Here is a 15259-nt window from a genome sequence, read left to right on the forward strand (position 1 = left end):
TCAAAGAGATTTAGTAGATTTTACAATTTTATCATTTAAGTTGATCTTTATTTTCAACCATCAGGTTTCCTTTTTCTTATCTTGCATAGACCTCACGAAAAATGTTTATTTATTAAGTAATAAATTACATTCCTGGGGGTTGGGGGTGTAGCTCGGTGGTAGAGCGCATGTTTAGCATGCACAAGGTCCTGGGTTCAATCCCCAGTACCTCTGTTTAAAAAAAATTACATTCCTATTTTCAGTGCAAAGATATTTCTATCTGCCAGAAAGAACTTCTGATTAGCTTAACCACCTTTCCTACCCTGACTTGCTATACTTGCAACTCAGACAAAATAAACATGATCAGTAAGTTAAGCTACATAGTGTCATTGATAAATATATAATATCAATTTAGCTTTTGCAGACTTTAGACTGGGGATCACTCAGTTAACAGATTAAAAGTCTATTCAAATAGTTCTGGAGAATCTCCAGGCATTTGTAAGCAGACTCTTATTAGAAGACTAAAGTTTTGTTGAAATATATTATTCCACTGCCCTTAACAGTCTTAAAAGTCTATGAAATCACCAATTTTCAGAAAACAGAAGTTATTAAAACTGGAATTATTTCTTACTATAGGTTATACATTATACATTTCACAAGCTTTACCTCTTATTCAGGAATGAGTTAACTTTAATACCAACTCATTGGATTTAACCCTAATGATATTAAATGAGGTGCAAGAATGAATAAGGCAACTTCTGTAGATCAACACTGAGGTGTTGGCAAAACTGAAGTTATAATTGTGCCCATTGTTTTTATTAAGTCCTCACCAGACACCAGTAAGAATTCAGATGACCCTGTCCAGTCATTTTCTCCCATGACCCTCAATGGTGGTATGAGGCAGGGCTGTGGTGCGTGAATTCTGGAGCCATCCTTGGCTTAAATCCTTGCCATGCCACGTACTGGCTTTGTGGCCAGGAGGTGATTATTAGCTTCACTAACCATCAGTTTTCTCAACTATAAGACAGAGTTATTAACACATACTTCAGTGACATTTGCAAGGATTAGAGGCTGTGTAAGCAACGTGCCCAGCATATATACTTGGCGCATAGCAAGAACTCAGCTATGGGGTTTCTTCTGATTATTATTAATAGAGGAAAGAACCCCAGCTTCCGATCACATAACTTCCAATAATCTGTCATGTGATCTTGGACATATTAAAGAACCTCCCCAAGTCTCAGTTTTTTTCACCACAATAGTGGGAGTTTACCTATTTGTATTAATACCCCACCTATTTCCAGAAACAATATTCAGGTACCAAAAAATGGAAAAAATCATCCTTCTTGGTGTCACAGAGCCCATTAAACGATGGGACTTACGCAGAAGCGCCTCCGATGGTTTACGGCATTTAACTAGCGTTAGTTTCTTTCTTTCCTTAATGTTTATTTCCCGATTCCACTTTCCACAATTACCCCACCCCCACCCCCAAAACTGTTAACAGTTTTTCACAACTGAGCAGGGCTCTAAGCAGAGATGTGCACTCAGGGAACATGGAGTCAGGATCACCAGGGCCATGGCAACCGCCAAGGCAGCGGAAGCACCGCGTTCTCCTAACACGGCTCGGGGCGTGGCCTTACCCTTAGTCCTGACATGTCAATAACAACAGCAGGGACGCCTTCTTCATCCCCTTTAGGAGCCACCTGTTCAAGCAGGTGGTAATAAGCTTTGGAGTCCTGTGAGAAATGAAGAAATTACAATTTCAAAATGGCACAGCTAATTACATACTTAGCACAACAATAATTTCCCCCAAGCAAACACATTTCATTTCTTATTCAACTCTCATTCAAGAATGCAACTTAATTAACAAAGCTGGAAATATTCACTAATTGGAATTTTCTATTTGTCTCTTTACGTATTATAAATATACTTTTAAAATTATATTTCTTTTTAAAAGGAGTATAACAGTTTGTTTTTTTTTTAAAGGACATACATAAAAGGCAACCCAAAGAAAGAAATACTATTCTGTTGTCCTTAGGGGAGAAAAATAATTTATTTACATGTATTAAATTGTATACAGGAAAATATATATACCTTTATATTGCTGTAGAAGTCAGTCAGCTAAGGTTTAATTTAAAAAAAAAAAGTGACAGAAAAAGGAAGCAGAAGTTTAAAGCAGAGTTTAAAAGTACATTTACATGGACAATCAGCAAAAGAAAAAGATTTTAAAGACAGAAAATTGAAGCATTCACAAGCAGTCTTTATGTAAAAGGAGAAATGTTAAGTGCATTTAATGTTTATTGAGAAGCTAGAAAAAGTGGCTAAATTTACTTATTGCAGAGTGGATATAGATATTGAATTCTCCTGTTTTCTTAGATTCTGGAAATAAGCTTTTTGACAAAAAATTCTCTGAACCATAGTCTTCAAATTGTGTTTATTCTCACTCAATGAAATCATAAAGATTTTCAGGTAATTTATTTAAATCATTTAAAGACTGAAAAATCAGCTGTTGCTCTGTTTGTTTTTTAAAACTGGGTGGGGCCTGAGGGGAGCAGAGGTAGCTCATGACTTTAGAAAGATGAGAACAGAGCACACCAGCTGTGGATGCTACACCCAGGAAACTGATTTTCATCTCTTTGCTCTACCTCCCCCATCTCTTTCTTTTCACTGTAGCTATTTTGAAGTCAGTGAAAGTTCTGTGCAGGTGTTAGGCATGAATAAAATCTGTCCACTGCACATTACCTCTGTTCAGCTTTGCTAAGAGTCCTCTCATTTCACCTGACCCTAAGAAATTTTTCTCACTCACTCTAGGATGGGAGCTATGCCCACCTTCGCTGACTTTGAATCATTTAAGGGCACCTCCCAAAGCTGCTGTACGCTCAGATTTACAGGTCACAGCACCAACCTTGGATGAGATGCAGCTGCTCCCTGAAAACAGGCACAACCACTGCATAAGTGCTCAGCTGGCCAGCTCCTATCTCATTAAGCCCAAAATGGTAATGCTTCTAAAGAACACAGCCTTTCAGTGAGAGGAAATCAGGTCCATTTAGGGCTCCAATCAAACATCTTAATTTTGTCTGCAAAGTTTGAGAATTTTGGATGAAATAATTGCAGAGCCTAACTGTTGAGCATCAGAGGAGATAATACTGTCCAGCTCACATTACATTCCAGTTTGGCTTGTGGTGCTAGAGGAACGTTCATAACCAATGCAAGTTGCACAGTAAGAAAAAATGATTTCGGCATTATTAGCTTATGTCTCAAGGAATGGGGGACTTTCCATTTAGAAGTTTCACTCTCACTGGCACTGGGCCTGGCAGACCTTGAGTTCTAAACACCATTGAGTCCACAGCAGGGGGAAGCTGTCACTCAAAGAATTACAAGCCTGGATTGACTCTTAGTGAGTCACGTGGCCTTTCCTCTGACTATTGCTTTTCGCAGAAAATGTCTTTAACTTTTGAGAAAGTGGAGACAAATGTTTTTTCTCACGTTGCATACCTGCAACTCATACCACTGGGGACAGACGTTTCTCCCTAATCCTTAAGCTCTATCTCTGTCCATCTGCCATCAATGCCAACAAGCTGTTCCTTTCACCTTGACATGGAACTCTGCACAGACTTGAAAACCACGGTGCCTGCTTCCCTCAGCCCTTCCCCTTTTGGATCTCTGTGGTAGGACTGATTGTGTCTTCCACATTTTCTGGGGTTAATTCTCATGGCAGAGAGTTTCCAGAATCATTATCTTTTAAAAACCACCCTGGTTTCTACAAACAAAAAGCTTTCAAGAAATTCACGAGTCATTTTAGAGAAGCAGTATGGTGGTCCAGTAATGCGGACCATGGAGGTCAACTGCTCGATTTGAGTCCTGACCCCATTCCCCAGCTATGTGAACTTGAACAAGTTACTTAAATTCTGTTTACCTCTGCAAAATGAGAAAGCAATAATCACTATCTCAAAGATCTGTTGTGAGTATTAAATGAGTCAATCATGTATAAAGCAGTTACAACAGTGCTTGGCATGCGGTACACACTGTTTGCTATGATTAGTATAATTAGAAGAGTAATCCTAGCTTAATTTTTTTTTAAAGGAATCCTCACCTGATGCTTCCATTGATAAAATCAGAATGACAGACAATCCTACTCAGACTCGCTTTACCTGAAAATCAGTCTCATCTCTTGCCCTTCCTCTGTCTCACCCTCATCCCTCTATGTCCTGATATCAAAACTCCAGGGACACCCTTCTGATGCTGTGCAGTCGCCAGGACCCTGGACAGATCTGCACGGGGCCCAGCACTGGAGATGCACATGGACCCTTGACAACAGCGAGGGCTCCAAACAGCACCGGCCAGTCTAACCCTAGAACTTCTGAAGAGACGAGGCCCATACCTCTGTCTTTTCTCCATTTATGCCCAAATCCCCTTCACTGTGGTGCTTAGCCACGTTCAAACGACACCCCTCCTACCTTGATGTCGGTGCTGAAGTTGTTGATTTTGTTGCAGCCTGCATTTTCCAGGTGGTAATTAGCCCACCGCAGCAGGAGCTCCTCGGGGGAGAGTTTCATCAAGTCCTCCAGGCTCTCCCCTTCTCTCAAAAGAGCAACCAGAGCTGAAGAAGCACAAAAACCAAAGAAAAATAAGTACAGGGCACTATCTGAGGGGATTAGTTATAACAAACTGAACTCTGCCGAAAAGTCAAAGATAACAATGTTATCTCTCTGGGATAAAGGGACTTATAGCCTTTCCCATGGAACAAACACTTAATTATTATTCCCTAAAAAGAGATGCAAGGTATTGTGAGCTCATTTATTATCCCCATTTTTCAGGTGGAGAAGACAAGTCACTAATGAATGTCTGTGCCTTGACTAACAATACAGTGGCAGAGCCCAGAACATTCTGACTCAAGAGTCTTGGTTGGGTCTTTCAGACCATGTTTCATGATACGACAATATTTTACTTTTAAGAGGTCAATTTCACAATAATGACAATGTCCCCTGGTCTATTCCCATAGGTGTTTTATATTTCAAGTGCTTACTTGCATAATTATAGCATCTCAAAAAGTGTAAGCAACTCTTTCCTCTATGTTTCTCAGATGAATAAATAATTTTGCTCAGCTGGAAGGTTTAAACTTAGCTGAGATCATTATTTGCAAATCAATATTCTCTCTTGTGGGTTCCAAGTTTCCAATTTGCTCTCTTCTTCTTCTTTATATTCTGTTTAATATATTGGTTTTAAAATGGTATCCCAGGATTCTTTCCTGGTTATTTTGATTAGGAGACATAAATAAAATGGATACAATAACTAAAGGTTAGAATTTGGCTACAGATTTCATATTAGTAAGATCCGTACAGGAAAAATGAAAAGTAACTGTGTTTCACATACTTATCAAGGTCTACTACTACTATCTAAAGGACTGGCTGTAATTTAAATGCTTAAGATACTGACAGCAAATGGAATAAGATTGACAGCTACACTGCAAATATTAACTACTGTATATAAAATAGATAAACAAAAAGTTTCTTCTACAAAGCACTGGGAACTATATTTAATACTTTGTAATAATCTGTAATGAAAAAGAATATATATATGTGTGACTGAAACATTATGTTGTTTCAGTCACACATATATAGTGTTTCAACAACACTAGAAATTGACACAACATTGTAAACTGACTATACTTCAATTAAAAAAAGAGAAAGACTGACAGCTACAACACTTAGCTGAGAACTCTGAAACCCTAAATGTAATTTCCTACCACCTTGGTAAGAAAGAGACCGAGTTTCTCCGAACCGGGTGCTGAAAATGAATTTGAATCGCTTTATAATACACAAGTTTAAAATAGCCTAATTTGTTCACATAGTGTCTAAAGGCAAAGTGAGCTCAGAAGAGCTATTGAGGTTGGAGTCCCAGACAGCTAGACTGAGCTATGGGTCCTAAACAAGTATTATTATTGGTCTGTGGTCTTAAAAAGCTTTTGCTCTGTCATTTTATAAAGTCTGCTCGGTGTGGACAGAATCAGTGCAATGAACACAAGGGACTGGATATAAGTACAGGTTCCAAAACTGAGGACTCTGAGCCTGACCTTCCTGACGTCCTCCTACCGCCCACACACATGAATTAGTAAAAAGCCGAGCCGTCAACGTCGTCTGAGGCTTTGCTCATACCTTCATTTCTGCTGAGTTCGATGTCGGCAAACAACCCAATCTTGATGACTTGCCACAACAGTCCCAGCACCAGGTAAGGCTTCCCCTCCTTTAGGTCCTCAGCCCCAATATTAACCACGTGGCACCCGATGGCTGAGGCTGAGTTCAGGGCCAGGTTCAAATTCTCCTGAAGGAGAAACAGGAGGCAAGTTTTGTTTTGGACTTTGCTGATGTCAGATGATCAGGACTGATTGGAGGCAGCAACAATGCTTTGCTTCTGGAAAGTTCATAGGTCTAGAGGCATTGCTATTCACTCGATTTTTAACACAGAAAAAAGACAGTGAGTGACACTTGGAAGAGAAAATCCGGTCACCCAGACACTGGGCTCATGCAGGGCCTGGTCAGTTAAGCCAGAACCTGGAGTTGGAGGCTCATTCTGGTCAGGATGAAAGTAATGAATCTGACTTTTCCACACTGTTCTGTGATGGAGTCTCCATACTCAGTATCTTTACCAGCCATTAGTAAAGGGGCACTTTTTTTTTTTTTTTCTTAATGGAGGTACTGGGGATTGAACCCAGGACCTCATGCATGCTAAGCACGTGCTCTATCACTGAGCTATGTCCTTCCCCCAAAGGGACACTTTTGAGGGCAGTCATTGTCTTGTCACTGGCTATCATTAATCACACAATTGTTGATGTAAATCAAGTTCATAAAAGAGAGGAACAAAATAGCCCTTTGACTTTCAGATTGGATATTGAAGGAATGAAAAAACACAAACCAAATTCCTGGAAAAGACAGAGTGGTTTTTACTAGGACAATTTACTGGGTATCCATAACATCTAGGGACCTTGAGTTCACACACAAACACATGCACACGCACGTACAGATTATATGTTCTTACAACTATTAATAATGTATGTAAGGTAACATATATGATTGGAATAGGGTCAATGAAATTTTCTGTCTAGCGTCTTTATAGAGTTGACCTTTGAACAACACGGGTTTGAACTGCTTGGATCCACTTACATGCAGGTTTTTTAAAATACTACAGTACTACATGAGCCACGGATGGTTGAATTTGAGGATGCAGAACCGTGGTGATGGAGGAACCAAGTATAGAGGGGCCAGACTATAAATTATATTTGGATTGTTGACTGAGTGGAGGGTTGACACCCCAAACCCCACTGTTCAAGGGGCAACTGTACCATTATTTTTGGGTCCACAAAGGAGGAGATATCAGAGTCAAAGATGTACAAAACCTGTTTTAATGATAAATTAAAAACAAAACAAAATACAGGCCACTAATGAACTGGGAAGGGGACTATCAGAAGAAAAGTGGGTTTTGCCTTAGCGTAGAGCTCAAATGACCAGTGAAAAAGATCATGTCTACTTACGGCTGAGATTAAAATTTCACATCAAGATGAAATTTATCATTAACTGCCCTCACACACACTTAATTGTGGTTCCCACCTTGGTTACGGCTGCCATTTTTTAAGAACTTAGGGTTGCTTAAATCCAAACAGGACAAAATATATTGTTCATGATTTAAGTAGTGAGACATGGTATCTGAGCAGGGAGATTACAGTGATGTTAAAACACTGGAACGTAGCACAGAAATGCAGCTTACTTACCATCAGTCACTGTTGCAGTTAATCAACAAATTGAAGGCATAAAAGCAAGTTACATTTATCACACTGGTGGCTGTAGCCAATACTGCTGTGAAGGCTGCCAGGGCACTTCCCGTTCTGTACCCCCCCACTTCTTAGAAAGGCTAATATTTTCAGATAAAATGCTGTGTATCTGGCATCAGCTCAAAGACAAATTACTAGGGAAAGTTTCAGTTAAAACTTTTTTAGCCAGTGTGATTTTTATTCGTGAGTGGCCCAAACAAAGGAAGACTGCCCCAATTACTAACACTCTCTAACCTTCCCCTCTCCGCTATATTAATAAAAGACAAAATAGAAGTTTGCCCCCTGTTCCCACTAGTCATGACAAATCACCAGCCCAAAGCCTGGGTTTTTGGGAGTAACGTCTGAGCGCCTGGAAAAGGCTGACTCAGCAGTGATGAGCACGGTCCTACCTTCAGGTCACACCGGAAGACGTACCTGGATGGTGAAAGGGGTGAGTTTCCTTTTGTTGATTGTTCTTTCGTCAATTGTATCCGGCACTGATAGGTTGATCATTTTACTGAAAGACAAAGAAAGCAGGCTTCTAAATGAAAGAGTCTAGTGACAATGAATTAAATTCTAGCAATGCCATAAGGAAACAAGACGGCCACATAATCTGTGCTACCCAGGGTTCAGGTATAAGATCAAGTTGTGCAATTTTGACTGGATTCAAGCCATCTGTGGGAAAGGTCAGTGTTCCTTGAAGTCATGCCAATATACTGAGGCAAGAAATACGGATCTTACTTCATTCATTCACTTAAAAAGCTGGAAGATTATTCTGGTTCCCTTAGCACGTCAGGAAATTCTGGCTGGAGAACCAAAGCAGATTCTCCATGAGTCCTTTACTTCCGCAGTCTTGAAAATTGTCCCCACTATATGAAAGATTATTCTGTACTCTTTTGCGCTATTTATATAATGTCTAAATTGCTACTTGACACCTGGTCAAACTCTACTTCAACTAATTATATGATAAAATGTTTCATTTCCGCCTGTAGTCATTATAGTACCAGTACTTTAGGAACTTCTCCCACTTAAGTATCAACCTCCCACACTGACCAGACATCCAAAATAAGCAGTAATTATTTATGAAAAACTGATTTGACCCGGTTATCATTGGTTTAACATATAATGGGGCATTAAAAATAAATTTCCTTACAAACTACTATTATAAAATTGATAAACAACAAGGTCCTAATGTATAGCATAGGAAACTACGTTCAATATCTTGTAATGACCTATAATGAAAAAGAACATATATATGTACAACTGAATCATTAATGCTGTACACCAGAAACTAACACAACATTGTAAATCAAGTATTCTTCAATTTAAAAATAAATAAATAATTTTCCCTGGGTCACTTCCATCTTATTTAAAGAAAAGAAGTTAGGGGAAAAAAATCCAAAGGAAAAACAACAAAATCAAAGAATAGTAAACTTGAATTGACTATTTCTTTTTTTTAATAAGAGACATCAGCATTAACATTTTTTTCCCTAACAATCTTTAAGCAACTACCTTTTCTTTTGGTTGTTCTTTAAAGATTTATTTCCATAACTTTGTCATGTGTGTGTGTGTATCATATATTTAAATAAAAGGCACTTTACTGCAATTTAGGGAAAACAAACCCCTAAATCATTATTTGAAAAATATAAAACGATAGTGAACTAGAAGCTCTGGGAGATGGCAGTGGGGAGGGGTGGCTTAAAAAAAGTATAGGATAGCCCTGCCCTTGAAAGGCTTATAGTCAAATGACAGAGACCAAATGCACTGATACAAAAGTTACGTAACAGCTCAAAGCAGAACATTATAATGGCTCCCAAAGTATTATAAACAATATATGCTTTAAGAATTCAGTGGAGGGAGTGATCCCCCGGGGCTGGGCTAGACCGGAAATGGTAATGGATTTGTGTAGGAGGAGAGGATGTGGAAGGGAACTCTTAAAAAGGAAAATAAAAGTCAAAGCCAGAGTTGCAAGTTGTAAGCAGGGGTGTGTGGGGGAGAGTGAGGCCAGCTGCTGACACGTCCGGTCATTCACACGCCCCTTCACTAGCACCTGGCCGGGTACTTGAGTCCTGGGGGTCTTGGGAAGTAAAACTGGAAACAGATTGAGGGAAGACCAGGGGGTGTGTTGGGTGTCGACTGGAAGAGTCAGGACTTGATCTGAGAGGCTAGGTTTTAAATGTCTCTTTTAAGCAGTGGGACTTTCTAAAAATGAAATCTCTTGGTGAACTCTAATAAATAAAATACCCAAAGTGAATTCTGCAGAGTAGAGGAGAGGGGGCTCAAAGTCTTGACCACACACCCTTCCCTCCAACTCCAGAGCCCACCCGAGATGGGGCATTTCAAGCTTCCTCACTCACACCGCTTCTTACAGTGACAGAGAGGCTGCCAAAGACAGCACCCTGAGAGACCAACCGTGCTGAGAGGCCAGTGCTCCCGCAGAGAGAATACACCCCTCCTTCTCCAGGTGCCCTTAGCATCTGTGCACCACCCAGTGGTCCCCGTGCTTAAGGACTTGCACTGCCCTGTTTCAGTCATCGTGCTGCTATGACCCATTCAACTCCATCTACTCTCATGGCGGGCCAGGCTCAGATGAAGCAAAATGACATGTATTCCAAAACAATTGCTTTGGACCTCGTGTTACTACGTCTCTGTGTTCACGCTTGTCTCTGTGCTGCATATCCCTCTCCTCCACCCACGTGGTAACAGTCTTACATTTCTCATTATGAGTTGCTTTCGAAACCAGTTTGCTCTCCTTGACCTGCCACGTGAAAGTCCAGAAAAGCATTTCAGATCTGGCTCAGCACCAAAGGAAGTGGGCCCAGGATAAATACAGAGAGTTGTGGATATTCCAGATATGTTTAGGGAAACCTCTGGAAGCCAAGAAGGTAGTGTTATTTACCAAAGGACAATGCCATCTCCAACAGCGCTGAAGAGATCATTGGTGTTTGGATTCATGGGGATGACGTGCCGGCAATCAGGGTCATTTTCCAGGGCTTTGTTTATCCAGTTGACAAAGGCATACTTCTCTTCCTCTGTAAGTAAATGAGGCAGACGACTTATTCGCAAAGTGAAAATCTGATACAAACAAAACCACACACATGGATCTTAGATTCTCATGCCCAGGAGAGACATTGTGAGGCTAATCTTGGTCTGTTAGCCTATCATCTCACATTTACTGACATTTAAAAATCTCAAAGGACTTGGCAAATAGGCACAGAATCTCTGTTCACTCCAAGTCATAAAACATACATATAGCAAGCAGATTTAGAAGCTACGTACGTGAAAATATATTTAGAAGCAAATATATACAGATCTTATTTTCTATATGTAAATATGTACATAATTAAAATTTTAAATTAATATTTATGTACACTTTATGTATGTGGCGTAATGCTTACAGGATAAAACTCAGGGTTCTGCCTTTAGCCCTGCTGATTTAGATGTGGGATGATCACAGATGATCTTTGCAACGTCTGAGCTTCTTTATGCAATTACAGGTATCCCCCGCCTTTTGAAAGTTTGCTCTGTGCCACCTTGCCTTTACAAAAGACCTACCTTAGTACCTGTTTGTACTAACCAAAAGAAATCCGAAGAGGATTTTTACTTTTGCAAAAAAAGGTGAAAAGCAAAAATAGCACTGAGTGCTTGCTTTGCAGTGAGCTCTTAGAGAAGCAGTGGGCACCCCTCGTAGCAAGACTAGTCCCATCCAGCTCCATCCCCAGGAACTCCAGGCAGCATCTCAGCATCGAGCTGCCATAGCTTTGAACTGTATCTGTGAGCATCCGTCTAACCTCCATTTATTCTGTTCGTCAGCAAGATACGCCCTAAGGTAACTGCTGCTTCGCTTCACATCATTTTGGTTTATGAAAGGTTTCATAGGAACTCTCTACTTTCAGAGAACAGGGGTAAAATGTAAAATGATATTGCTATGAAATGACATCACTTGTGATATGATCTTTCTTTCCTGTCAGTAAAGCTTCCAGAAGTTGATTTTAGAAATTTTAATAAAGCCTCAAGTGATGCCTTACAGCCCAGCACTGTGTTTTCCAAGTTGCGTGTCACTGAAAACTACGGTGTCCCTCAGAAGAATCCTGCGTCACAAAAACACTGCACAGCAGAACATTTTCTTGAAGATTTCTACTGCACATTTGCATAGCAAAAGGCTGTGAAATTTTCTATATTTAAAAATAAAGGGCTGAACTTAATCTTCAAAATTCCAGATGTCACGGAACCATGAACCGATCTTTAAGATCAACTAATGTTTTGAAGGTCTCAGGTTGGGAATTCTTGCATCACTGAACTGTTTGGGCTGTTAGAAGTTTCCAGTGGCTGTTGGATGGCAGCCTTCAGAATAAATAAACAGTTTTCCTCCAAATCAATGAAAACACAATTTTTTTTTGGCCCACTCAGCCAGCATTTAGAATAATCATGAATGTTTGAGGAAGAAGCCTGGGTAGCTCATTTTGTCCAGAAGATTTACAAAGGAATTTTGGCAGCCTTTGATGTATTTTTTTTCAATGCTGATGAGATTATCCAGTATTGGACCTGACCTAGAGCCAGAACTTCTGGCCCACTTGTGCATCAGAAAACAGGCAGGCAGTAGTCAATAAACATGTTAACTTCTGTCTTTCTTTGCACCCCTTAGGTTTGAACACTGAGTTTGGACTCTGTAACCCCAGAAGACAAGGCTCCCATTGAGCTGGTTCCCTCTCCCCTCAGCTCACCCCCACACTCTCTCCACCTCCCCTCCCCCACTGGTTGGTGCACCCACCTGAATAGGAGTGTTGGGTACCAACACTGGACTGCTCTGAAGTGCCTCCGATTGCACAAATCCCTTCCTTCTTATTGATTGCTTTTCTAAAGGTCTTGGCAACATCTGTGCTTTTTAGGCCATGAAAAACCTGCAAAAACATAATGTATCTTTAGAAGCCTGATCTGTGATTGAGAAAAACCACAAAGGAAAGAATAAGTAACGTTGAAGCCAGGAGGGTGGGAATGCATTTCTGGTTATTTTTTAAACTGAACTTGTAAGGTTCAAAGGCAGCTCCTTGGATTCTGTGTCATACTCACCTTGATAAACTCATCAAAGCTGATCTTCCCGTCCTGGTTCAGGTCACCTGTAGCCATCAGGTTTTCTGTAATTTCTCTCACTCTGTACCCAGGCAGAGGCAAGCAGGCAGCCTTGAACAAGTCATTCAGCTCATTGCAGCTGATGTACCCATTGCCATCGGTATCTGTAAGGCAAATGAGGAGCTGAAGGTTCGGGGCAGTTCGGGTCACAGTACAAAGAGAGATGAGAAGGCTGGATGGGAGGGGATGGGCAGGAGAGGGGTCATGGATGGCCTGACCCCATGCAAAGTCAGAATCTCACAAGAGGCCTGTTCTATTGGAGACAGGCATTAGCATCACTTGCAACATACAAGAGTCATAATTTCAGCAGAGGTTCTGGCAACAGACCTGAAGAGACGCTTACAGAAACAGATGGGAAAATAAATCACAGGCTGAGAGCCACAGAGTAAGAAAAAGCGTGGAATAGTAGAAACACAAAGGAAACCAAAGAAAGCAGATGAGCTATAAAAGAATAGACTTAGAGGCCATTTGCAGGAAAAGCTACAGGTGAGAAAGGGTCCATATTCTATGTTTTGATAGAAAAAGAAGTAATTTCTTGAAGCATAGCTTTCAAAAAGAAGTCTCCCCAGCTCCTCTAACCAATACCACTGTATTCCAGTTCTTTCTGCTATTTGCTTATGTCACCATTTCATTGACTGTCCTGAAGCTACTAAAAGAGAATTGTGTGACTTGAGGTATCAGATCTACTCACCAACTTTGGCAAAAGCTTCTCTGAGCTCCATCATTTCTTCATCGGATACTGATCCTCTGGCCATTTTTTATTGCTTTAGGCAACAGATCTGCAGAGAGGGGAGAACACAGGAGTGACTGCTGCGAATCTTACTTCTCAAAGCATCACACTGAGAAGCAATTCCCATTTCTTAAGTGAAGAAATAGTCCTCTGCATCCCTCATGACTTACAACCATCTTTCCAACATGTGGGAAGTAGCCTTTTTCTTAACCCTCCATGGTGGTCTCCAAAGATGGTCCTCAGCCACTTCTCTCCTCCCCGTGTGCACAGATGGCTCCTTACACTGAGAGATGGAGCTTATTTCCCTCTCCTTGAATCTGAGCTGATCCTGTGACTGCTCTGACCATTTAGAAGCCTGGAGAAGCCATGTCTGCGGCTGGAAGCTTCTGCTTCCTGACTTTTAGAATGCTCATCCTGGGGATGTTCCTCTTGGAACCCAGCCGCCGTGCTGTGAGGTGTCTAAGCCACATGAAGAATGAGAACTGGATGCTCTGGGTAACAGTCTGTGCTCCCAGCTAACATTGAACATTCCAGCCCCTCTGAGCCCCCAGATGAACACAGTCCCAGCCGACATCACATAAGCAGAATTGCCCAGCCACCCAACAGAATCAAGAGATGATCAAATGGTAGTTGTTTTAAATCACGACCTTTTGGAGTAGTTTGAAACACAGAAATATACAACTAAAACGCAACTTATATATACATGTCTTTTTTAGGGATATTTTCCTGTTCATATTTAAAATGAATGTTTGACTAAGCCAACAGATGAATTTTATAACTTCAAAGGGAGTTATGAAAGTTCTCTAAATACTTAAGAGGAAGGGAATCTAACCCTCTAATAATTCATATATGGGAATTTGAGGGACTTTTTAATGTGTTCTCAGAAAGGCCAGCATTGGCTAAGAAACTCAAAATGCTAGTGCTGGAGAAATTTCCCTTTTCCTGTGCATTATTGCTGCCCTCTAGTGGGCAGAAAGAGAATGCAACAGAAAGTGGATTATATTCTTGTCTCTAGCTAATCCACTACCCGATGTTTCAAATAGGAGCTTCATTAAAGCTTTCCGGATTTCCTGGTGGGGAGGGGCTATGTGGGGTGGGAGTGTGAAAGATGGGGTATTCCTATGTATGAATATATTTTGGGCACTTTAGTGAAGTTACTGATTTAAAAAATATTTAAAATTTGTGACAGGATGTTGTTTCAAATGGATTTCCCTTTCTGTATTTTCACATCATTTTATAGTGTTGTTCTTGTTCTTAGTGACAATGAACAACCACACAAAAAAGGGCAACAGTTTTAACCCTTAGACCTGTAGGCCAAAAATGCATTACACTCAATTTTGCAAATCCACATCCATTGTCCACCAACTCACTATCCTGTCACACACATACACCAGTGGTTCCAAACTTGTGTTTTCCCAAGCAACTCTCTGTGAAGAGAAACCTTACTTGTAAATAACAGTGAACAAATAAAAAAAATCACAACTCTTGGGAGGGATAAATTAGGAGTTTGGGATTAACAGATATACATCACAATATATAAAATAGATAAACAACAAGGATTTACTGTATAGCACAGAGAACTATATTCAAAATCTTGCAACAACTTACAATGGAAAAGA

General features: G+C 40.4%; 1 protein-coding gene across 1 annotated transcript in view; it reads right to left on the reverse strand.

Moving 5' to 3' along the window:
* Positions 1 to 15259, reverse strand: part of LCP1 (lymphocyte cytosolic protein 1) — a 49418-nt gene that overhangs the window by 16083 nt on the left and 18076 nt on the right. The window contains exons 2-9 of the mRNA XM_006187346.3: positions 13602 to 13689; positions 12851 to 13014; positions 12552 to 12681; positions 10680 to 10812; positions 8216 to 8297; positions 6132 to 6297; positions 4434 to 4576; positions 1617 to 1712 (exon numbers count right to left, since the gene is read on the reverse strand). Coding sequence (XP_006187408.1) covers positions 1617 to 1712; positions 4434 to 4576; positions 6132 to 6297; positions 8216 to 8297; positions 10680 to 10812; positions 12552 to 12681; positions 12851 to 13014; positions 13602 to 13665 — 978 coding nt within the window. The 5' untranslated portion in view covers positions 13666 to 13689. The remainder of the gene's footprint in view (positions 1 to 1616; positions 1713 to 4433; positions 4577 to 6131; positions 6298 to 8215; positions 8298 to 10679; positions 10813 to 12551; positions 12682 to 12850; positions 13015 to 13601; positions 13690 to 15259) is intronic.

This window comes from Camelus ferus, chromosome 14 (assembly GCF_009834535.1).
Source record: "Camelus ferus isolate YT-003-E chromosome 14, BCGSAC_Cfer_1.0, whole genome shotgun sequence".
Lineage (NCBI taxonomy): Eukaryota > Metazoa > Chordata > Mammalia > Artiodactyla > Camelidae > Camelus > Camelus ferus.